Here is a 23,399-nt window from a genome sequence, read left to right as displayed (position 1 = left end):
GAGAGATGCACCCGCCGGTTTACGTTCCCTGCCTGGCGCGCTGGCGTGGTCACCCGAGACCTCCGGAGCCAGCTCGGGATGCCACCTCCGATGCTCCCGCGGAGCCGCCGTCCCGCCTCTGGCCACGCATCCGGCCGAGCTCCGGCCGGGAACGGCGTGGGCCGGAGGGGCCCGAAGCACCAGGGAGCGCGGCGGCGGAGCCGGCGCCTCGTGACAAACCACGCGCCAAGCTCTCGTGTCCGAATGCGGGTTTTTATTCACCTTTCTCCATTTGATGCTATTTTTAAGTTATACAAATGGCACTTACAAAATAAAAATAAAAAATACCAAAAAAAAAAAAACCCAAAACTTAATTTCAGAGTGAGATGTTTTCAGAGAGTCACGACACCCGATAAAGAGGAGACAGGAGAAATTCTTGACCTAGTGTCACATGGAAGAAGCCCGAGCAGGGAGTTACATGGTTCAAACGGCGACTGGGACCAGGGAGCGGAGGAGACGCGGTGGGCGCAAAGGCCAGCAGCAAGCGGGCGCCGAGTCGCGGGGTCGCTCCGGCTTTCGCCAAGACACTTGGCACCTTCGAGAGGCTCCCTGGGCCCCCCCGCAACGCGGCCGGTGGTGTTTCGCCCGCCCGAGCGAAGCCGGGATCCGGGATTCGGGAGCGAGAGCCGAGGTAGTGTGCCAGCGCTGCGGCTGGGGTCCGCGGGGACGGCGCGGGACCCGTCTCCGAGTTCTTGCCTTGCCCCTCGCCGGGGAAGGTCCAGGCGCCCGCCGAGCGGGGAGTGTAGCACCGAGCTCCCGCGGAGGGCATCCCTGTGCCGGCGGGATGGCTTTAAGGCTTCCTCGCCTCCGGCGACAGGGACCGGCCGCCGGCTCGGCACGGCCACGAGCACCGCGCGGGCGGTTCAGGCGCCCGAGAGGCCAACGGGAGCAAGTCGCCCGGCGCGCCGGGAAGGCCCCGAAGGATGAAGCGCCTTTCGCCACCCTCGAGAACGCTTCAGCATCACCCAGAACAAACGTTCACATTTCACGCTAATGCAGACCTATTACAGACAACAGCTGGTAACACAGTGCCATGGAGAGCACATATAAATAGATAACTAACAAAAATACTGTTTTGGTCATTTTTCTGCTTCCAGTAATGTCGAGATGATGTGCTATCAAAGCGGAGGAGCCCCTTGGGCTGGTGGGACCAGGCAGCTGCCCCCCACTGTAGCAACAGGCAATTCGTAATTCGGCGTTAGGTTTTCAGCGACTAGGTTCGCCGTTCCAGTAGGTTACGAGAAAAAAGAAAGTACTGAACAATTATCACTGTGCAAAGTTTGCTACAAACTTTTCTACTCTGTAAACCCAAATCTGCAGTTTCTGCTTCCAGCCACCGCCCAGGGTAGGTCAGATCTGCCCGCCGCCCGCGCGCTCCCCGCGGCTCCGGCTCCCGCGGGTCCCCCCCCGGCTCGCGGGGCGGCCGGCGCCGAGACCTGGTGCTGCTGGAGCGGCCAGGCTGGTCGGAGGAGAGGAGGCCGGCGAGGAGGGCAAGCATCTTGGCTGGCCTTGCTCACCAGCCCCTCTCGAAAGACCTCGGGGGGGGGGGGGGGGGAAGACTCCCCGTGCCCGAGGGGGGCTGGACTGAACCCAGCCTGCCCTACCCAGCGCGGTTTGGGTCCCTTTCCAAGCATGGCCGTGCGATGAGCCCTGAGGAGCGGGGAAGCTGCCTTGGGCTCCTGCTGAAACCCCCCAAGGGGTCTGAGATGCACCACCAGCAACCAGAAGCACAGGCGGGGGCAGAGGGACAACTCCGTTTAAAAGGAGTGCGGGACTCCAGCGAGATGAAGGTCTGAGGCTTTCCAGACAGTATCACCCTAGAACAGCTTCTCGGTACGTCACCTGTACGGCTGCAGGAGTTACGCTTGCTAACCCTGCAGACAGGATGCTTGCCGGCATGCGCCAGCTCCATCCCGGGGATGTTTCGATATGTAAGGTCACCTCTTAGACCTCAGCTGGGGATGGAAAGATCTCTAAAAGCCAAGCGAGGCGAGAAGCTGCCTTCCTGGGGCCAGGAAGAGCGGATTTAGCCTAGCACAGTCTCTCGCCTCCCTTGGTTCGAGGGATGCTAGTGTGGGACAGGTCCTTGGGGAGACTGTCCAGCGTTAAGCTGCGCAGGGCGGCCGCAGGGACGCTGGCGGGACTGAGCGAGATGGCGCCAGCGCTGATATGGTGTACGAGAGCCCAGGGGTGACCTTATTCCCTTTTTCAATACAGGAGAGAGGAAAAACAACAACAACAACAACGAAACCTACGTCGGCGATGCTCAGGGCCGGGCTGGGGTACGGCAGTGAGCTTCCAGGGCGAACGGCCCCTCTACAAATCTCTAGGCAGGCTGCACCACGTTCTCCAGGTTAATTCCAGTTCTCAAGGAGCTTAAGGGAGACCCGCCTCCACCCCAACGCACTGGATTCTACGGCGGGAGGGGAGGGCAAGCCGGTCTGAAAATCCTTGTACAGAGAGGAGAAACGAAAAAGGCGGGGGAAAGAAAAGTTGGCAATGGGAAGTGCGCTAAAGTGCATTAATACTCCCAGAGGGTGGAGGCGTCGATGGCGTCAGCGGCTGCCTTGAGGACGCCGGCGTGGTCGCCCTTCAGGTATTTGCCATTGATTTTGATAGCCACTTTGTTGTAGTCGCAGAACTCAAAAAAGAAGTCCACGGGCGTATCGCTGCTGCTGGTGACGGACGACTCGTTCCCCACCATCCAGTACTTCCCGGTGGCATCTGCGGGCAGAGGGAGGGGAGACACCGCAGCGCCCGTGAGCGACCGCTCCGGCGGCAGATCCCCCCCCTCCTGCCGCCCGGCGCTGCCCGCGACCGAGGGCAGGATTTGGTCCACGGGTAGCTCTCAACGGGCAGAAGTGCCAAAAAAGTTCCCGGGAAAGCGGCCCGAATTAGTGCTCTGAACTTAACCGGGTGCCGCGCTTACCTTTGATGTTGTAGGCGCCGTCGTTGAACTCCAGCTGAAAGACGTCGTAGGAGGAGCGGTTGGAGTCCAGGGTGCCGGTCACCTTGCGGCAGCCGATGAAGCCGTGCTCGCCGCGGAGGACGATGATGGGCCTGTTGATGAGCTTCATCACGAAGTGCTCGGTCTCGCCTGCGCGGGGAGGAGAGGGGAGACGCGAGGAGAGGCCACGAGGCCCGGCGGAGCCGGGTCCGCGCGGCCGCCTTCGCCGACGAGGGAAGGGGGCATCGCTGCTGCCAGCGGTGCTGGGGGGGGGGAGGCTTCCCACCCCGGCGCTTCGCCCGGCCGGGGGAAAAATAAATCCTTACCGGCCGTCTCCATGGAGGCCGCCAGCTGCCCGTTCTTCTTCGCCGTCACGTACTTGCCGTTGGCGGCCTTGAGGGTGATGCGCTTGTCGCACCACTCGATGTCGAAGTAGCAGCTGGCGTTCCTGCCGGGCAGGGGGAGCGGCGGCCGGTGAGCGGGCAGCCCCGGCGCCGCGCCGCGCCGGATCGCCCGGGCTGCCGCGCTCGGCTTCCCGGAGCCGCGGGATTTCGCCTCCAGCGCCAGGCGAGGCTGCAGCGGCGCCGCGGCGGGGCGGGCGGCTGCTTCCCGGCAGCGCTCGGCCCGGTCAGCGGAGGCGGCAGGAGCGGGGGCAGCCGAAGGCACGCCGGGGCGCCAGCCCGGCTTTGAGCTGGCTCCTGCAGCCGGGTTTAACTGCGCGGTGGGATTTTTTTTTTTTTTTTTTTTTTTTTTTTTTTGCCAAGCCCAGCGTGCCGGGAAAGGATTACGTGACCCAAGGGAATTCCTGAGCGGCTAGCGGCAAGCCCGGGCTTCGATCCGGCTTTCCAGGGAATGCGTTTCCTTGCGAGGGGAGCGGTTCAGGGCGAGCGTCTAGGCTTGTCCGCGCCGCCGCCGGCTCCCAAGCCCTCCGCTGCCCCTTCCCGCACCCCTGCCGCGCCGCGTGCCGTGCCATGCCGTGCTGTGCCGAGCGAGTGCCCCGACTGGCAGGCCCCGGGCACGAGACCCCAAGGACTCACTTCGTGGAGGCTGTGGACTGGATGCCCCCGTTGGAGGTGAGGGTCCAGTACTTCCCAGTGTAGGTCCTGAAGGCACATTTCTTGGTGTCCTTGTTGATCTCCAGCTGGTAGGTCTCCTGGTCGCCCTCCTCGTCCTGGTTGGCGGAGAGGTCCATCCCTGCGGGGCAGAGGCAGTGAGGGGGCACCCGGGGACTCCGGCGTGTCCCCACACGTGGCCGCCCCACGGGCGCCGTGGCGTCGAGGCCGGGCTCCCGCTGGGGTGCTCAAGCGCCAGCCAGGAACGAGCAGCCACTCGGCGCCAGGCTCGCCTGGGACGCGCTTAGGTACTTCACACGCGACAGGACCGCAGGTTTTTTTGCTACGAGGCGACGGCCGGGTTATTCAGTCCATTAGCAGAGGGCACCGTATCACCCATGAATTCCCAGCTTATGGCATGTTTAAAGACCGCGACGCCGTTTCTCATCCGCCGCTTGTCCAGGCCTGTTAGGGAGGGACGGGCCAGCGGGCTTAGCCCGGGTAGCCGGCGCCAGGGGAAGAAGCGCTGGGGCACCCGGGCCCTGGAAAAGCCGCGGATGCCCTCCGGTCCCACAGCCGGGCAAAGCAGGCAGGGCGGGCAGAGCACCCCGGGTCGGGTCTCAGGGAGCTTGCACCCGTCGTGGCCCTTTGGCAGCAAAGCCCCCTCCGCTCCGCTCAGAGGAGGCCGAAGGAAGCACCACCTTTCCAGAGGGGCCATCCAGGCAGAGCCTTCTCCGCAGCCCCCCGCGGCGCCCCGGCGGCAGCTACCCGGCGGCTCCGGACCGCCAGAGCTGCATCTCCAAACCCGCGTCCGCGTCCAGCGGCGCTGCCGGGCGCTGCCAGCTGCTCCCCCGCTGCGCGAGCCACGGGCTGCAGCCTGCCCGCAGTTTGCCCCTCTGCCCCCCACCCCTCCGAAAGGCACTAGGCTTCGGAGGCTTTTTCTTTGTCTGCAGTCTTATCTCCCAGGCCTGAACCGTGCTGCCCGCGTTCACAGCGCCTTGCTGCCACCGCTCAGCACCCTCTGCAGCCGCCCGGGTGCGAAGAGCCGCCTGCAGCGCTGCGGGATCCCCGGGGCCGCTCGAGCGGGCGGCGAGCTTCGGTCCCCCCCCCAGCCCGGAGCAGGGGGGCCGCGGGAAGCCACCGCCACCGTTCCGAGTCTCGCTCTGCCCCACTTGCCAGTGGGAGCAGGGCCGAGCCCAAACGCCGCCCGGGCCGGCAGCGATGCGCCCTGCACGGTGGTGCCCGGGGGTGCCCAGCACCCGGCAGCCGGGGAGGGGCGGGGGTGGTCTCCCGCCATCCCCCGCTCTGCAAAGCTGCACCGGGTTGGGTTACGGGGCCTCAGCGGAAAGGAATGCAATTACGGCTCCGGCAGAAGGAGGCTTCAAAGGGCTGTAACTGAGCCCGAGCAGGAGGTCTGGGGGGGCCAGGGGCGTGCAGGAGCGCTCACCCGGAGAGCCCCACGCTGGCTCCGCACCCTCCCGGGAGCCAGGGACACACGCGCTGTGCCGGGCTGCGCCGTGCCCCCCACTTCTCTGCCCTTCCGGAGGGACTCGGAAAACTCCGGCGTCTCCCCGCGCCGCTTTCCACAGCCGGCGCGACTCTCCCTGACCTTGGCCGAGCTGCTAATCAGAGCCGAGGGCAGGAGGGGGCCCGAGCGCGCCGCCGCGGCAAGGCGGAGCGTGGGCGGAAGCGAGAGCAGCCGGCTCGGCCCGAGACGCCCCGCCGTCCCGGGAAAGCCCCGTGTCTGGCGCCTTCCCACCTGCGCTCTGCAACCTCTTTGGAAAACCCGAGAGACAGAGGTTTGGCTCGCTGGACGGGTCTCGGGAGCACATCTGCCCGTCACGGACGTCGAGGCTGCACGTGCGAAGCAGCACGTTTTTCACGTCTTTGCTTCCGGGAGGAGGCAGGACGGGACTGACAGGGGCGGCTGCAGCAAGGCGCGGGACTTGGCGCCAGTGGCCGCGCGCGCCTGGGTGCGAGAGCCGAGCGACCCTCCGCCGGGACAAGCGCTCAGCTGCTCCACCGGCATCGGTCCTTGCAGCACAAGGGTTTTGGGGGCACGGTGCGTGCAGGGAGGAGAAGCTGAGCCAGCTGGAGCATGAAATGAGTTCTCCAGTCCTCAACTGCCAACTGCGCCCACACCAGTCAGCAAGACTGACGTCCCTGCCCTTCCGTCTCCCACTTTTGTGTGCAGCGCTCCCAGGACGGCAGCTGGGCACGGAGCGAGCGCAGACACCCTCCCCTGCTGCCCTCCAGCAAAGCAGTGAGCTCCTCCAGCCAGGAAAGCAGCTTGGCTCCACAAGGAGAAGCAGGGACCCTTGGGCAGCTCTTTCCTGCAGCAGTGCCAGCCCGGGCAGAACACCCCTGTGCTGACAGGTCCAAGCGTCCGGGAGGTAAATGCGAAGCTGCAGCGTGACCGAATAGAAGCAGTGTCCAGCCTGAATGCAGCTCGCCCCTACGGCGGCTGGATGCACAGGAAGAGGCGAGAGGAGCTCTGCAGACGGGGAGCTGCACGTGCACAGACTGGTTGGTTGGTTTCTAGCACCTGGAGCCAGTAGCACAGCCTGGAGTTGGCGTTTGAGCCTGGCACTCAGGGCAGAGCGGTGAGAGCAAGGGCTGGATGCACCTTTTCCCATCGTTGCAACCATACAGAGTCAGGGAGACTCTTCCAAAAAGATATGGTAATGGCCAAAAGACATGAGCCTGCTTCCCTCGAGGGATCAGCATCGCCCGGGGTTGCTCTAACCCCAGGTGGGCTCCTGGTGGCCCAGCTTGTGGTCACCTTGGCCAGCAATGCCAGAAGCTGGTGTGCCAAGAGCCGTCTGCAGGCACGGAGGGTGGGAGGGAGGCCAGGGCCAAGCCGCGCGCGCGCGGCGCTGATAGGACGCAGATGTGAACCTCGGCGCCGCAGGCCTGCCCGACCGAGGGGCTCGCGAGCTGGCCACCAGGCACCGCGCGAGCGGGAGGCGCCCGGCAAGCGGCAGAGCCCCCCCGGGCGCTCGGGGGCTTTGGTGAAGGATTGCACGCTGCTGCCGCTGCTTCCCCCTGCACCGAGCGGGACTGCAGGTCCCCGAGCGGTGCTGGCTACCCTGCAGAGCCGGGTGGCTGCCCCAGCAGCATCAGGGCCGTGCGGCAGCACCTCTGCAAGCTCAAAACGGGGGTAAAACATGGAAAATCCATCCCCCATTTCCTATGGATTTCTTATTGCTTCATGGCATCCCCAAGTGCCAACAGGTCACCCAGCACCCCTGGGTCAAAGCCCGTGTCCCCGGCAGCACCCCCTGCTCTAACCAGCAGCCATTTCACCCCGTCTAGCTGCAGCGGGGCGCTGAACAGGGGTGAGGCGAGGCTGACCTTGAAACCCAGGCTCCCAAGGACCCCGTCCTCCTGCAGTCACCCGGCACCACAGGAGCCCGTTGCAAGCTGCCCCAGGGCTCCCGGGAGCCGAAAGCACAACCACTGCGGAGGACGCGCGAGGCCCGTCGTGAAACCCCTCCGCCGCCTCCAGGCACCCGAGTTTCCGTGTTGACTCAGGTGCCGAGGAACAGCCCGGGCTCGCTGGGAAAGTCCCAGGGGCACCGTCCTTCCGCGGCTCGGAGCGAGCCGGGGCGGGGGGGAGAGGCGCTTGGGCTGCCTGCAGGCCCCACGGGCGATGTGGGGTGGGGGAGGACGAGGCAGGGCGGGCACCTACCACGCTCTGGCATGGGCGGCGGGTCCCGTGACCAGCTCCCCCACGTGCAGGGGACCCCGGGGACGCTGGCGGTGCCGGGGTCGGAGCCCGGCTGCCGCCGGGGAGCAGCCTGCAAGCCAGGCGCTGACTCGGCGCTCCTGGGACACGGCGGTCCCCAAGGCTGGCCGGGCTCCAGCTCTGAGAAGCCCAGGGATTCCCGGAGCCGCCTGCTCTGGGCCGGTTTCTCTGCGGGGCTGCCCTGCTCCTCTCCCTCTCCTCCCCCCAGGCCGAGCAAACCCCTTTCGCAGAGGGTCTTTGCAGAGAACCCCTCCCCCCCCCCCGCAGGTTTGCAGTGCCAAAGCCCAGCACAGCTGCCCCTCCGCCGCCGCAGTCCCTCGGCAGATGTGTCGGCAGGGCTGCGCTTATCAGCTCGCCGGGGGAAAGGGCCGTCCAGCAACGCTTCCCGCCGCCGGGTGTTTTTTAGGCTGGCTCTTAATTAACCTTGGGACAAAGCGCTTTTCCGGCAGGCAAAGCGCGGGAGAGCCCGGCCAGGGGGCCGAGCCCCGGAGAGCGGCAGCTCCCGGCTGCTCACTGCTGGCCGGGATTAACCGAGGGCAAGGGGCTGCGCTGGCTGCAGCGAGATCCCCTCGCTGCCCCCGAGCTCCAGGGGGGCTCGCGCTCCCCGGGCCAAGCTCGGCTGGGGGGGCGGGCGGCACAGGGGTGAGACGACCCCCCCCCCCGAGCCAGAGCCCCGGCTCATCGCGCTGCCGGCATGGCGGGAGGCGAGCCAGAGAGCCGGGCTCCGGCTTTCCCTGCGCCGGGGGAAAGGGACGGGGCTGAGCGGTTGCTGCCCTCCCTTCCAGGCGCTGCAGAGCTGCTCCGGAGGGGGGGGGGAAGCCGAGCGCTCGGCTGGCTCCGCACCCCCCGCCCCTGCGCTCCAGCAGCCTCCCAGCCCCGATTTCACACCTCCCAGCCCGCAGCTGCTTTATTTTTCTTGGAGAGGGACCGCAGCGAGCCGAGAGACCCCTGTTGCTGGGGAGATTTCAGGCCCCCCCCCTTCCCTTCTCCTCCTCCTCCTCTTCCTCCTCCTCCTTCCCTCCCTCCCTATCGCAAGACATCCGGGCAAATCGCACAAAGCTGGCGGGGCCCCCGCGCCGCCCCGGCCCCCTCCCCGCCGCCGCTGCGCTCCCCTTCCCCAGCGCCGCGCACAAAGGGCCGGAGCAGCCCGGCCTCGCCGCCCCCCCGCCGCCGGGCAGATATGCACCAGCTGCCCAGCTCTACCTGCTTTCTATTTCCTTTTTTTTTTTTAACCCCCCCTCCTTTTCTTTTATTCAAAGGTACTTGATTGAAGTGATTTCATTGCCTTTCTCCTTTCCGGGCGTTAAATCACGCGCTGCAACAAGCTGCCCAGATGCAAATAGAGACAAAGCTGCAACCTGGGAATATTATATTAAAATAATAATAATAATAAAATATCTCTAGTTCAATGCTGGGGAGCTTCTGCAGCAAGACCTGCACGCACGGATCCCACGTGTGGCGCGACCACCCGCAGCAGCACGGTGCCCGGGGGCTCCCGGCCCCAGGGGCGGTGGCTCCGCTGCAGCGGGTGGTTGCGAGCCCGCACGGGGAGGCTACGAGCCCGCACGGGGAGGCTGCACGGCTGCACGGGGCGGTTGCGAGCCCGCAGCATCGTCCCAGACGCCTGTCGGCAGGCCCCGGTGCTTCACAAAGCACCTTTTAAGCCCGCAGGCCGGAGGTTTCTCCTCTCCAGCCCGAAACCTCACGGCCGGCGCCGGAGCGCAGAGCAGGCAGGGCCCGACGTGCTTTGTGCCCGCGCCCGAGCGCGGCCCCGGCGCAGCCAGGCCCGGAAGCTTTTTATTATTATTACTGTTACTTTTAAATGAGGAAAGGGGGCTCGGCCCCCCGGCGAGCCTTGCCCGGCTCCGCGGGGCGGCCGAGGGCTCGGGGCAGCGGGCTGCGCGCCCCGCGGCCCCACCGCGGCAATCACAGCGCCCCACTCGGGCCGCGCCGTGGGGCTGGGGGGGGCACAGGTTTTTGTTGCGCTGGGCAGGCAGAAGCCAAGCCCAGGTGCCCCCACGGCCCTGGGCCTGGGGCAGGCCTCTAGCCGTGCCCCCCGCTCCGGGGACGCAGGCGAGCGCGGGTGGGGGTGCGACACTGGAGGGACGCGGGCGAGCGCTGCTGGAGCCGTGCAGCGGGCACCCTGGGGAGACGATGACCCCGGGGAGGGGATGCTGCAGGGGCGCCCGAGGGGGGGACCCCGAGGAGGCAATTGCTGCCGGAATGCAATGAGGGGGCTGTGCCCCAGAGGGCCGTGCTGCAGCGATGCGGGGGGTGGGGGGGGCACCCGGGAGGCGACGCCGGGGGGATGCAGGGGGCACCCCGGAGCGGCGGGGCCGCGACGCCGGGGGGCAGGCGATGCCGCGGGGGGGCCGCCCCGTCGCGCCGGCCGCCCCTTACCTTGCCTGGTGGAGACGTTCCTGTCGTTGCCGGCGCGGAGCACGACCTGCGGGCAGCTCTGCTCCAGGGCGAAGAGCTCGTCCTTGCCCACCTTGGCGCTCTTGCCCGCCTTGAGGGTGCCGCTGGGCCCCGAGGGGGCCAGGTAGCGGCCCTCGTCGTCGCGGAAGGCCACCTTGCCGCAGCGGAACTCGAGGGTGAAGGCGGTGCCGGGCTCGGCGGCGGCGACCAGGCGGCCGTCGCGGCGCAGCAGGCGGTGGTCGCAGCTCTGCAGGCTGTAGCGCTGCTCCACGAAGAGCAGCGTGATGAGCGCGTCCACGCCCCACGGCACGTCGCGGTCCACGGCCAGCTCGTCGCGGCGGGGGCCCAGGTGCGCGTAGCGCTTGCGGGCCAGGCTGTAGAGGTTGGCCTGGGGGTGCATGGCCAGGTGGACGCTCCACTTCTCGGCGGCCGAGACGGCGGGGGCGAAGCAGGAGAGCCGGTCCTCGGTGCCGCCGAAGAAGCGGCGATGCGGCTCCGACTGCAGCGACCAGCGCCCGTCGCCGTGCGCCACCACGAGGAAGCGGCAGTCGGGGCCCGGCTCCTCGCTGTCGCAGCTCACCCGGCCGTCCTTGTCGGCCGCCAGGTAGCGGCCCAGGTGGCTCTTGAGCAGCACGGCGCTGGAGTCCTCCCCGTCCTGCTCCAGCGTCCAGATCTGCTTCTTCTTCATGCTGGTGGCCGAGGCGTTCACCTTGAAGCCGAAGGCCTCCGCCGTCAGGTACTTGTTGCTGCAGTTGATGAGCCCGAACTGGATCTGCACCGGCTCCGCGGTGCCGTTGGCCGTCATGATGATGATGATGATGATGATGATGGTGGTGGTGGTGGTGCTGCTGCTACTGCTGCTGCCGCCGGCCCGCCGCCGCCGCCGCCCCGCCCGCCGCCCCTTATAGCGGCGCCGCCGCGGCGCCGCCCCCCGCCGTCGGGGCCGTCCCTGCCGCCGCGACCCCCCCGCCCGCCCGGCCCGGCCCGGCCCCGCCCCCGCTGCGCTGCGCTGCGCTCCGGCCTCCTGCGTTGCACGACCTCCCCCTCCCCCCGCGTTGCACGACCCCCTCCGCATTGCACGGTCCCCCCCGCACTGCACGACCCCCACTGCTGTGCAAAGTCTCCTCGCATTGCATGATCCCCTCCTCCTTTCAAGACCCCCCTCGCATTGCACATCCCCCTTCTGCATTGCACCATCCCCCCGCATTGCACGACCCCCTCTGCATTGCAAGACCCCTCTTCCATTGCAAGACTCCCCCTACAATGCAAGATCCCCCCACATTTCCCTCTGCCTTGCAAGACCGCTCTGCACTGCGAGACCCCCCTCTCCATTGCAAGACTCCTCCTACCTTTTAACACCCCCCCCTCCTTGCATCCCTCTGCCTCTCCCTGAGCGTTAGTTGACGGGTTGACTGGGGAGAAGGGCGCGTAACGCCGTGTCTCCCAGCCACCTCTGAGCCATCCCAATTCCCTCCGCCAAGCTCCAGTGAGGCTTAGGCGTGCGGTCCCTGGGAGACGCGAGCCGCGCATCGCAGAGCAGGAGATGCTGGCAGGCTACGAGAGGCTGCGGTAGGGGAAGTGGTTTTGCTTGCAAAGGCAAAACCCAATGGCCTCACTGCAGAGGGGCTTGGGTTCGGGCTCGAGGCATTCCCTAGAAGTGCTTCCAGGAGGACTGGAGGATTTGAAGCCCCCCCCAGCTGCACACACGGGCCTGCAAACATTCCCGCTCCTTTAGGTGACCGGCATGTGGTCCTGCCTTCACCCAGCTCCTGCTTCCCACCGCCAGAGCCGGCGCTGCGAGGCAGCGCTCCCCGTTCCCCGTGCCGGGGAGAGGGGGCACGGCAGTGCCCTGCATCGCCTTTTGTCAGATTGTGTTTTCGTTTCAGCCGGGTCGTTTTGGCCAGACCTGCGCTCTAACGGCGCCAGCCTCATAGCCCCGCAAATCCGGCCGTACGAACCGTTTGCAACCAGACACCAGGCATCCAGCAGGGCTTGCAGAAAATCCCCCCTCCTTCCGCCAAGGCAGATTCGCCTTTATCTCCGGAACCGCGCGGGCTCCCCTTGCTGCGATGGGGCTGGCTCTAGGACCCGGCAGGAGGCCGTGCAGCGGCTCGGCCCCGCCGGGCAGATGGTGGCGAGGCCGAGGAACAAACGGCTCTTCGGTGCTGTGAAAAGAAATAGCAATTGTGCAGGGGAAAAAAAGAAAAAAAAGAAAAAAAAAAGCCCATTTTGCCCCCACGGCCTAGCGGCGCGGGGTGGACGGCTGGCACGGCCTGGCTCAGCGGGGCCGGCCATGCTGCGGGCAGGGACCGGCCGCGCGGGCTGCTCTCGGCACCCCGGCGCACGCCACTTCTGTGGCCGCGGCGCGGGGAGCCGAGCACAGCCCTGGATTTCCCTCTATATATTGCATTTCTGCCATCATCTTTTTTTCTCTGGAGCCCCCCTTCCCCCCCGCCCCGGCCACCACCACTCCACTCCCGGCGAGCGCCGGCCGTCCTCGCCACCGCCGAGGTCATTCCCATCCGCCGCCTTCCCAGCGGCGTTCCCACAGCAGAGCGGCTCTCCGAGGAGGTCCCGGCACATGTCATTAATAACAAGGGGCTTTCCGGAGCGCAGCCGGGTCCCTTCCTGGGGGTTTGTGCAGGGCCGCGTGACTCACCCGCTGGGAGCTCCCCACCCCCCGGCTCCAAAGAGAAAAGAGACCCCGGCTGCACGCGGGTCATCAAACGCCCCTCGTCTCGCCTGGCTTTGGTGCGGGAAAGACCCCGCTTTTTCATGCTTGCCTGGGCACTTTCTGCTGCAGCTCGGCTTCATTTATAAAGTTCTGGGGCTTTTAGCCAAGCTCGTGAAATCAGGCGTGCACATCAAGCTCGTAACATGGGTGAGCTCTGCACGGCGGGGGTAGACGCTGCAAACCCCTGCGTTGCAAACGGCCTTGGAATGGACCCGAAACATCAAACGTACCATGTGGAAATGCATGCAAATTGATTTTATGCTCCTGGTGCAGCGGGCTAGCTCATCCTTTTGTTTTTGGGGAGGCAGAGGAGCCGCTCCAGCGCAGCAGCCCGAGCCGCCCAGGGGGGACTTGGCTGGCTGGGACGGGCGGCGGAGGCACCAGCCCGTGTTACAGCAGCCGGAGGATGCTTTCTGCTGCGTTTGACGGGTGGCTGAAGGCGGCCTGCTTCCCGGCCGCCGTGCCTGCGGGCGCTGCGTGCCCGCGGCACGATACTGCAGTGCATCGGCGCTAAGCAGATCCTCCGGCCAGGGAAGGCCTTGGTGAAGGCAGGGTGACCACATCTCTAGCTTATTGCTGCTGGGGGCCCCCGGAGATCCCCGCAGCCCCCTCAGCACAGCCCTGCCTGGCGCAGCGAGGTGCTGGGGCCCTTTGCCAGCCTGCATGGGGGCAAGGGCCAGTTTGCTCCTTTTCCCCCCAAACTCTCCTTCCTCAAGTCCTTGTCTCCTGTGCAGGTGCTGGTGGGAAAAGGCTGGTCCCCGCACCGGTGAGGGCACCTTGGAGCAGGCTCCGTCTTGGCCACGGCTCTGACGCCGGCCTGGCTGGGGGTGAGTGCGGAGCTTCCTGCAGCGATCTGGGAGGGTGGCAGCAGCACAACTGCGGCGGCACGTCCCTGGAGACCCGGGGGATGGAGGATGCAGCCGCGCGGAGCAGCACAGAGCAGGCACCGGCCCGGGACGAGCTGTCCCTGCCGGGAGCTGCGCCACCAGGCACGGCCACCTCCGCCTTCCGGGGCCGGGCCGCGCCGCCGCTCGCCCGTGGTCTCCAACCAGCTGCAGGCAGCAGTTGGCAAGAAACCGAGGAGGGATGTGATCAGCAGAGGTGACTCCTTGGGGTAAAACGCATCGACTTGCCAAAATGCAGGAAGCAGGCTTCTTCTGCTCACGCACTCCGGCCTTTGCAAGGCCCCCGTGCTCTGCGGCGTGCCGTGCTCTCCCGCTCTCCGCTTTCTCCCGCGTCTTCTTCGTCTTTGCCTGGTGCTCCATTTTGGGGCTGGGTTTCCCTGCCGCAGCGTGGCGTGCCGCGAGGGTTTCCCGGCGGGTTGGGGTCCCGCGCGGGAGCTCGCAGCCGGCCGGCATTCGCGTGAAGGGGCCGACGCGATGCGAAGCTCTCCAAACCGTCGGGGCCGCCGGAAGGGCCGTGAGCATCCCGGCGCTCTCGGGCCCGCAAAGGTTATCCCTGAGGTGCTGCAGCAGCGGTTATCGCCCGTGGCGTCTGGGCTTTTATTCCCCGTGCCCACCAGGCTGCACGACAGCAGACGAGGGCTCGCGCTCCTCGCCGCGATGGGAGGCGTTCGTGGGGGTGCGCGCAGGGCTGAGCCTTAAATAGCAGGCGCTCCGGAAAGCAGGTCCTCGCTCAGCACTTGTCAGCCGGGGGCTTGAAGGATGCGGAGCATCATCAGAAGATAAGGAACTGCAAGCTGCATTCAGCCCGGCTCATCGGATGCAATTCACTCCGGCTTATTGGATGCAAATCATCGCAGTTTATCAGATGCAATTCATCCCGGTTTACTTCGCAGGCCGTTCACCTGGCGGGATACAGGACTTTGCCAAAAAAACACCCAGGAGATGGGGACTGGCCTGCGGCGCCGGGGACCAAACCCCGGCTGGGGGCTCCCGGAGGCGCCGCCCCGCTGCCGTCTGCCGCTGCGAAATTTCGCGGAGGTGCTGCGGCAGCTTGCGTGACAGTTGGCAGGCGCCTCGGCCTGATTAAAATTGCATTAGTGAGAATTTAAAGAGCAGCAGGCAGGGGAAAACAAAGAACGCCCCACGGAGAGGCCGGGGAGGCTTCGGGGAGGCAAACTGCGCCCGGGGAGGGTTTTGCCCCTGCAGAAAGTTGCCCCCTTGCTCAGCCCCACTAAGCCGCGAAAGCCAGGGACGGCAGGGGACGACGCACGGCTGCGCTGCCCGCGCCCCAGAAAGCGGCTGCCGAGGCAGAGCCGGGGCCGCCGGCTCCATCCCCGCCCCGGCCAGGGCACGGAGCGGCACGGCACGGCCGGGATGGGAGCGGCGGAGCCTCGGGGTGGCTGGAAAGGGGTCCGAGGGATGCGAGGAAGGATGCGGGCGCTTCCTCTGGGGAAGGAGCGAGTGGGGCCGGGCGGAAGCGGCCGGAGGAAGAGGGACAATGCGGAGGAGGCTCCTGTTTACCCGGCCGCGCCGGAGCGCGTCCCGGGGCGCATCCCTCCGCCCCGGCTCTTCGCGCTCGCGAGCGACGAAGCCCTGGAGGCGCCTTGGCCCCGCTCCGGCCCCGCTGCGCTGGCCGCGGCGCCTCGAGCCTCCCCACCGGCGCCGGCTGCGGCTCCTGGGGCCCCAGCGCCGCTTCGGCCGGCCGGCTCCATTGTGCCGGTGGAAAGAGCCCATTAGCCGGGACCGAAAACGGGGCCCTCGGGCATTAGCGCTGCCTCGGCGGGGGCAACGGGGGCAACGGGGACGGGACCCTCCAGGCCCCTCTGTCCTCTCGTGGCGCGCTTCCCCCCTCTGCTTTTGGTCGTGAGGCACCTTGGGGGCCCCCCGAGCGAGGGGGAGAGCACAAGGTGGCCTGGATCCCCGGACGGCTTTGCACTGGTGTGACGAGTTGGGGCGTCCTCTGCCCTCCCCGCAGAGGGGCTCAGAGCCCGACCTCCCCCCTTCATGCTGCAGGGTCGTTCAGGATAATCCGTCTTTTTGCCGGCAGCCATCCCAGGTGCTGGGCCGTGCTCCCTGGCGAGCCCTGGGGATGGCTCCCGCGGGAGGGTCGGGGTGCGGGGAGCGTCGGGATGCGCCTGGGTGGCCGGAGCGACCCGGCCCGGGCTTCCCTTCAGCGCCGCCCCCCATTCGGATAGAGGGAAGCAGAAGCCTGGGCACCGCGCCAGCCCGGGCGGCGTTTGCCGGGTGCTTCGGCAGCGCCGGGGTTTGCTTTGCTAGGAGGAAGGCGACGGACGCCCACCTCTTCCAACCGGAGTGGAGCTGCCGGCGCCAAGGAGCAGAGGGAGGTGCGATTGCTCCTCTCCCCGGAGCTTCCCACACGGGGAAACCGAGGCACGGCGTGGCTGAGCAGCAAGCGACGCCGGCAGCGCTCGCCCTCCGTCAGTGCCTGCCGCATCCTCCCTCCACGGGAGCCCGGGAAGAGGCCGCTTGGAGCTGCCAGCTGAGCCTGGGGGCTGCTGGGGGGCAGCCGGGCCGCGAGGGCAAGCGGGCCAGGGCGAGCGCAGGGTGGCCTGGCGGGGCTCCCGCTGCTCCCTGCGTGGGTGCCGGCTCCGAGGCGAGGGCCCGCTGGAGGCTTCCCTGCCGCACCGCACCCTGCGCAAGCCCCCGCCGTGATAAAACCCGAGGGCTCGAGGGTGCGAAGCTGCTGCTCCTGGGAGCCGGGGGTGCTTCCCCTGCCTCGGCTCGCCATGCCCGGCGCTGTCGAGCTGGCTCTGTCCCCGGGCGCATGGCCACGGGGAGACACGTCAGCCGGGGAGGGAGCACGGGGGGCTTCTCCAAAAGTCCTCTCTGCCGAACGGAGGGGCTGGCCGCCGGGAGGCCCCCGGGACGGCAGGAATGCGGGGAGGCTGGGCGGGCGCTGAAACCCAAAACCGGCTCCGAGGGGCCCCGGGTCGCAGCATCCGGCCGCGAGCCGGCTGCAGCCGGGAGGGCCCCGGCGCGCTCGCGGGCAGCCCAGCACGGGCGCCGCGGGAATCGGCTCGAGAGGGAGGCAGCAGAGCCGCAAAGGCAAATAAATAAGGTTTAGGTGGGATTGGCAATCCGGGACGAATGCAGAGCGTTTCCCTGGTGTCGGGCACGGCCACGCTCCCAAGGAATCGCACCGCTTGGATCAAGCCCCGAGGGGCCCGGAGGGAGCAGGGGATGGGACTCGTCAGGGCGAAGTGACAGCGGGCAGCGCAGCGCAGAGCTGGACGGGGTCCCCGGGGAGGGCGCACGCGGTGCGGCCTGGCCCCGCGCGCAGCCGGCACCCCCGCCGGCGTGCGCCGCGCGGCTCGGCGTGCGCAGTCCCGCGCGCGGTGTGCATCCCAACACTGCCACCCAGCAGCCCGGCCGCGCTCTGCAGCGGCTCGCCCGGCTGCTCGAAACGCTGCCCGGGCGGACGATACGGAGACGAGCGAGGCCGCTTAACGGAGCTGGCTCCCTCCAGCTCCTTCCAGCCTGGGCAGGGCCCCGTGGAGCCGGGAGCGCACAGGACCTCGTTTGGGGAGGCTGCGTCTCTCCCAGGAGCAGGTCCCTTGCTCACGCGCATCGCTTGCGGACACGGAATAGGGCTTTGCAGCCGTCTGGCAGGTGATGCTGCAGGGCTCGAGCCCAGGGCAGGAGCCAGCATCACGGCAAGGGTACCTGGGTGCCCCAGGACCAGCAGATCCCCTCCAGTGAGGCCGACGGCTCAGTGCTGCCGAGAGGAGTCCCTGGCCCATTCGTACGGGCTGGTTCGTTTTGCACCGTGATTTTACAAAGCGGAGGCGAAACCGTTCGTGCTGCCATGCCCTGATCCGGGACGTTCCTGCTCCTCTGGGCCAGGAATCTGCAATGGGAGTGATTGCAGCCCAGGAGCACCCTGGACTGCTCGTTACCCCAGGAGAGTGGCTGGATCCCTGCTGCAGAGATGAGGAAGGGGACGAGGACGGGGCGGACACAGGCAGCTGGCGGGACAGGAGATGCAGGATGAGGCAGGGCGCAGCAGGCACTCAGGAAGAGGACACGTCTGGCCAACTCCTGCTGCTCTGGTTTTTGCTTTCCTCCTTGTCCTGGAGGAAACAGACTCACCGGGCTCCGCTGCTTCAGCCTGGTGACCCCAAGACATGTTTGCTCAGGGTGGCTGGGAACGGCGAGCGGGGAGCAGGTGGTGGAAATCGGCCCGTGACGGGGCCGGGAGCTGGGCAAAGCAGAGGGGCACCCGACCTCTTGGGGACGCGCCAGAGACTAGATATTGTCAGCTGTCTGTCCCTTGCAAGGAGGCAAGAGCACGGGTGTCCCCTGGCCCCACGCACGCCGGGTGCATGCACGTCCCCGGCTCCACGATGCTGGGAGCCGCGGGAGCTGCGGGCCCGGATGCAGCACGGGGCTCGCACCAACCCGGCGACACTCGTGTCCCCTGAGCGCGGCGGGGTGCCTGCTCCGAGCCGCCCGCGCTCTGCGTCTGCCGGCCCCGGGGACGGGCATTGCCCCTCCGGGCAGGTCTGCTCTGGGGGCGGGAGGCGAGCCCCGGCGTCCGGCAGGAGGGAGCGCGCCGGCCCGTCCCCGCTGCGCCGGCCCTGGCTCCACGCCGCCTCCTGGTTTCTGCCCCCCAGCAGCGGAGGCTGTCGGAGCCTTTGCGGCCGAGAGACCTGGAAACGATTAAAGCCCTGAGGCCTTTCGCTCTCGCTGCATGCAGAGGCCCCAGGGGTTCGCTGCAGCTGCATCCAGGCTCCTCCTGCCTCCATGAGCAAAGCAAATGCGCCGGGTGCGAGCGTGGAAACCACCCCAGCAGCGTGAAGAGCCCAAACTGCCCAGGGTTTTTAATTTTCTTTTCTTCTTCTTTTTTTTTTTTTAAGGTTTCCTCCCCCTCCCCATCTCCCGGGGGCCTTGGCAGCGGTGCAGCAGCCAGGCCAGGCTCGCTTCCGCCTCATTCCTGCCGCGCTGTGTCACTGGAGGCGAAGGGGCTGGCGCGGGGCCCGGCGCGGTGCCGCCGCTGTTTGCACAGCTGGGCGGCCGGGTGCTGCGCGGCGGGGGGGGGACGACACCGCGGCCCCCTCCGCCACCGCCCGCCGGGACACCTCCCAGCGCCGCCTGCCCCGTGCGCCCGCCGTGCCGCCCCGGCGCTCGCAGTCCCGGGCTCGTCCCTGCCCCGGGGTGCCCGGGGGCCCTGCTGCGATGCCGGGCGCTTTGCAAAACGCCGCTTTATCCGCCACGTTTGGCTGCGATTTTCGCCAGCGATGGCACCTTGCTGGGAACCGCGGGGCGAAGCAATTAGCCCGGGCAATCACCTGGGACAAAGCTGGAGCCCCCCCGGGCTCCCCCCCCCACCCAGCGCCTGCACAGCTTTGATGCTGCGAGATGCAATCAGAGCGATTTCCTAAGTCTTTTATCACTCCAGTGAACCATTTATTGGGGCCGGGCAGCCGGCACACAAAAGCCTGCCCCGATACGGCCCGGCGGCGGCCGAACGCGGCTGGCACGGGGCGCGCCGTTCCTCGAGTTAATCTGCGAGCCGGGGAGGGCGTCCCTGGCACCGGGAACGGGTTGCAAAAGGGGAATTTAGGGCCCGGGGCAGGTTATTGCTCATATGGCTGAAATCGCCGCCTTGCCCAGACCGTCCCTGGGCTCGTGCACGGGTTTGTCCTGAGCGAGGTTGTTTTGCCCGGACTCGGGGGAGCAGCTGAGAGCCCAGGCGAAAGTGGCTGCCGGGGCAAATGGGGAGAGGCGCCGTGGGCGAGGAGGCAGTGATGCAAAGCGAACCCGTCGGGGCCGGAGGTTTCCATTCCCGTATTTTCCCGGCCACCCGCCAGCATGGCTGGGCACGGGGATGCCCTGGCCCCCGACCCCCCGGTCCAGCTCGCCGGGTCCCGGCTGGGGGCATCACCACCGAGCCCACTGCAGCGCCGGCAGAAATGCCGCTTTTGCCCTCAAGTCTCGGGGCGTCCGCTCCCGCGGCGTCATCGCGGGCGAGATGCGTCACGCAGGCAATCACTGGGAGGGAAGAGTCATCGCAGCGCCGAGGCCCGCTCGCTGCTCCGCTGCTTGCTAAATAACCCCGGGGACAGAGCTGGCGATCAGCCCCGATGGGGAAATCGAGGCCCGGAGGCGCGAGCCAGCAGTGCCGGCCCGGCGCCGGGCGCCGGCGGCTCCCTCTCGCCTCGCTGCTGGGCCGATGTGCGGGGAACGGAGGTGACGCCGCCTCCAGCCCCCTGGCGCTTCCGTGTGGATTTACATTTTCCTGCCTCTGGGCGTAATTCCTTGCAAAAATAAATAAATAAATAAATAAAAGGAGATTTTGATGTCTACATCACTAAAGTCTAAGCGCATGGGGCAAAAACCCCCTGCTCATCCCGCGGCGGTTCGTGGCCCCTCCGGAGCCGGCAGCAGGGACCGGCCGCGGGGCTGCCGATGGCCCTGGACGTGCCAAGATTTACGCTTTCCTCCGCGCCGCCGGCGGCCCCCATCGCGGCCGCGCGAGCAAGGCGCTCGCGGGGCGGCGAGGAGGCGTCGCGGCCGCTCCTCCCCGTCCTCCCCCCGCTGCCCGGGGACGTTCCGGGAGGAAATTGCTGCTGACGGCGCGCCGAGCGCTGGTGGACGGCGGATGACTAAGTTTGGCAGTGCTACCTGCCCGCTGCTTTGCCTTTTATGGAGGATTCGAGAGAGCCACTGGAGCAATTCTCCTTACGAATCGGGAGGGATCCACCCTGACCTCAGAGAGACGGGACCCGGGAACCGCCTGCTCCCACGCCGGGGACGCGGCCAGGGCGGCGATGGCCGGACCTGCCCGCGGCTCCGCGGGAGGCGGGCGGCCGCCCCATGGAGGATGCAGGCGGCCGGGGGTCCAGGAGGGGACGGGGGTCCTGGAGGAGATGGAGATCCTGCAGGAGATGGGGGTCCCACAGGGGCTGGTGGTCCTGGAGGGGCTGGGAGTCCCGCAGGGGACGGGGGTCCTGCAGAGAAGGGTGGTCCTGGAGGGATTGGTGGTCCCAGAGGGATGAGGGTCCTGGAGAAGTAGGGGTCCTGCAGAAGAGGGTGGTCCCAGAGGGACCGGTGGTCCCCGAGGGGCTGGGGTCCTGCAGGGGCTGGTGGTCCGGGGGGAGTTGGGGGCCCTGCAGGGGACATGGCACACAGTCCCCATGCAGTGGGGAGATGGGGGCATGTGGGGCTCGGATGGGGCATGCCTGGAGCACGCTGGCCTCGCCGCGGCGGCAGAGGCAGCGCCGTGCCCCTTGTCCGGCCAGGGCACCCGAATGTTTTCACTTTCTATTTTAAGGAGCCGGCCGCTGGCTCCGGGAGCCAGTCTCCCACTGGGTTAAACGGCGCTGTGCACGTGTCCTGGGTGCCCGAGGTGCATTAACCTGCCAGCTCGAGGCATGGGGTGAAGGAGAGGTGCCGGGGGGTGTCTGCAACCCCTTCCTGGCAGCGGGTGCCCCGTTGCGTCCCTGGTCCCCTCGCTCAGCTCTGCTCCGGCCACCGCGATGCCGCCTGTGCTGCAGGAATCGCTGCCACGGCCCGCAGCCCTGCTGCACCCCAGAGACCTCAGGGAAGGGCAAATCTTTTGGAGATGGCTGCAGCCCCCTCCCTCCCCGTGTCTCAGTTTCTCCAGCTGCAGCACCCTGCGCCTGACTCCTGGGGAGGTGGGAGAGGGGAGGGATGCAGAGGGGGCTGCAGAGTGCCCTGGGAGGTCTGGCCGTGCAGTGCCGCGAGGGGGGACGCTGCTGCCCGGGCCGGGGGGCACCCATCGCTGCAAGGGGACCACGCCGCCCCAGGGGGGAAACTTCGCTGCGGGTGCGGGGGGGGCCACGTTGCTGCGGGGGGGGGCCACGCCACGGCGAGGGGGATGCACCGCCACGGGAGGACGCTGGTGCGGGGACAAAGGCCAGAGGCACCGCTGTGTGCTGGGGCTGCTCCGCCGGGCACGGACGGACCCAGGGCAGCCCAGACCCGGAAAGTCCCCGGCTGCTGAGAAATAAGGAGAAAGAGAAATGAAAACGGCACCTTTCCTTCCAGTGGGCTGGACGGCTTAAAAAGCCGCTGCCCTGCAGGACTGAGGGGACGGGGATGGGCTTCGGCTCCCCTAGCACGCGGGGCAGCCACCCACCGTCGGCAGCCCCCAGCCCACGGGGGGGGGGGGGGGCTGGGACTGCTCTCCTCCCTTGTGTCCTGCATTCCTGGCGTTATTCTGCCTTCTCTCCTCCTCCTCCTCCCCTCCACCCCGGGGACGCGCTCTCCAACCGCTCCATTTATGGACAGGAGGTTAGGTCACGCGGGAGGCTTAGGGGACGCGGGCCCCGTGGGGAGGGACCGGTGTGTGTGTGGGGGTCCCGCGTGGGGGGGATCCCCAGGGATCACGGCAGCGATGAGGTGCGGGAAGAGGCAGGGAGGACACCTGGCTATCCGCCCGCCCGGATGTCCCCGCGTCCCCCGTCGGGGCGCCCCGGGGACGGAGCCACGGCCAGGGCCACGCGCGGGAACGGGGCTGTGGGTGCCCCCGGCGGCGGGGGGGAATGGGGTGCTGGAGGCACCCTGAGCCGCAGCGGGCCAGGGAAGGGCTGTCCGTCTTGTTTTTCCATTCTATCTTAAAGCTAAACCCCGGCGGCTCGGGGACGAACCCGCGGTGGCCAGCCCCACGGGACTCAGCCCCGCCGGGGAGATGCGGGGGGAGCCTGGCCCCGACCCTGGCCCCGGCCACCGTGGAGCCACTGCAGCAAGCAGGAGCTGACTCCAAAGCAGCTCTGGATGGTGAAATGTCCTGATTCATTCAAATTATTAATATTAAAAAAAAGAAAAAAAAAAAATAAATGAGTCACCCAGCAATAACCCTGCCGTTTGACGATGATTTAGCGGCTGTTTGGGGGGGGAGGTTAACTTCTGGGGGCTGTTTTTCCCCTGATCTGTGATAACACCCAGGGTGTTGCTAAAGGGAACAGCTTGGGGTAACGCAGATATGCGAGGAGATGGGCTGCCAGGGCCGCGGTGCGCCGGCAGAGCCGAGGAGCGGGGCAGGAGGCCGTGCCGGCCGGAGGCGGCAGCAGGAACCCCCCGGTCGGGCTTATCCCGCCGGGGGCGAGAGGGATGGGCAAGAGCCGCCCGACTCAGCCGCCTGGGATTCCCACAGTTTCCGTCGGGTGCCGCCTGGAGTAAATCAGGAAGAGGTTTCACAAGCGCCAGTAATTAATGCTAATTACAGAGTAGCGACATGAGACTCATTTCTTCCCCAGGTGTCCTTGCAAAAATGGCTTTCTGCAGGTGTGGCATCCTCCTTCGCTTGTCTTTGGGCGCTGCTCCGCCTTGGTGATGCTGAAGCCTTTGAAGGCTCAGGGACTGGGGGAAAAGCTGGATGGAGGAAAGGGTGCCCCACCATCCCAGCACCGTCGGAGCCTGCTGGGGCTGCCGGCACTTGAGCTTGGCTTGAGGGCAGGACTCGCTTAACCTGAGGTCAGGAAAACTATGGGGAAAAATACAGTCCAGCCTGCTGAGCATCACAGCTGCTCCTGGCAGAAAAATGAAGCCACAGAGAAGGATTTTGGAGTCA

The 23,399-nt window shown here is 67.2% G+C and overlaps 1 protein-coding gene and 1 long non-coding RNA gene across 2 annotated transcripts; both read right to left on the bottom strand.

Moving 5' to 3' along the window:
- Positions 1-236: 236 nt before the first annotated feature.
- FSCN1 (fascin actin-bundling protein 1) lies at positions 237-11,069 on the bottom strand. The gene is made up of 5 exons (XM_062588612.1): positions 10,187-11,069; positions 4,024-4,180; positions 3,313-3,434; positions 2,969-3,136; positions 237-2,763 (listed from the first exon to the last, which is right to left on the bottom strand). Exons 1-5 carry the CDS (start codon positions 11,007-11,009, stop codon positions 2,561-2,563), a joined length of 1,473 nt encoding a protein of 490 aa, XP_062444596.1. The 5' UTR covers positions 11,010-11,069; the 3' UTR covers positions 237-2,560.
- Positions 11,070-19,248: 8,179 nt separating this feature from the next.
- Positions 19,249-21,954, bottom strand: LOC134147391 (uncharacterized). The gene is made up of 2 exons (XR_009960001.1): positions 21,863-21,954; positions 19,249-20,121 (listed from the first exon to the last, which is right to left on the bottom strand). It is a non-coding gene; the product is annotated as an uncharacterized LOC134147391 (long non-coding RNA).
- Between the last annotated feature and the right edge of the window lie 1,445 nt (positions 21,955-23,399).

The sequence above is a fragment of the Rhea pennata genome, chromosome 15 (genome assembly GCF_028389875.1).
Source record: "Rhea pennata isolate bPtePen1 chromosome 15, bPtePen1.pri, whole genome shotgun sequence".
Lineage (NCBI taxonomy): Eukaryota > Metazoa > Chordata > Aves > Rheiformes > Rheidae > Rhea > Rhea pennata.
Note: the sequence above shows the minus strand (reverse complement) of the source record. Positions and strands in the feature narration are given on the sequence as shown.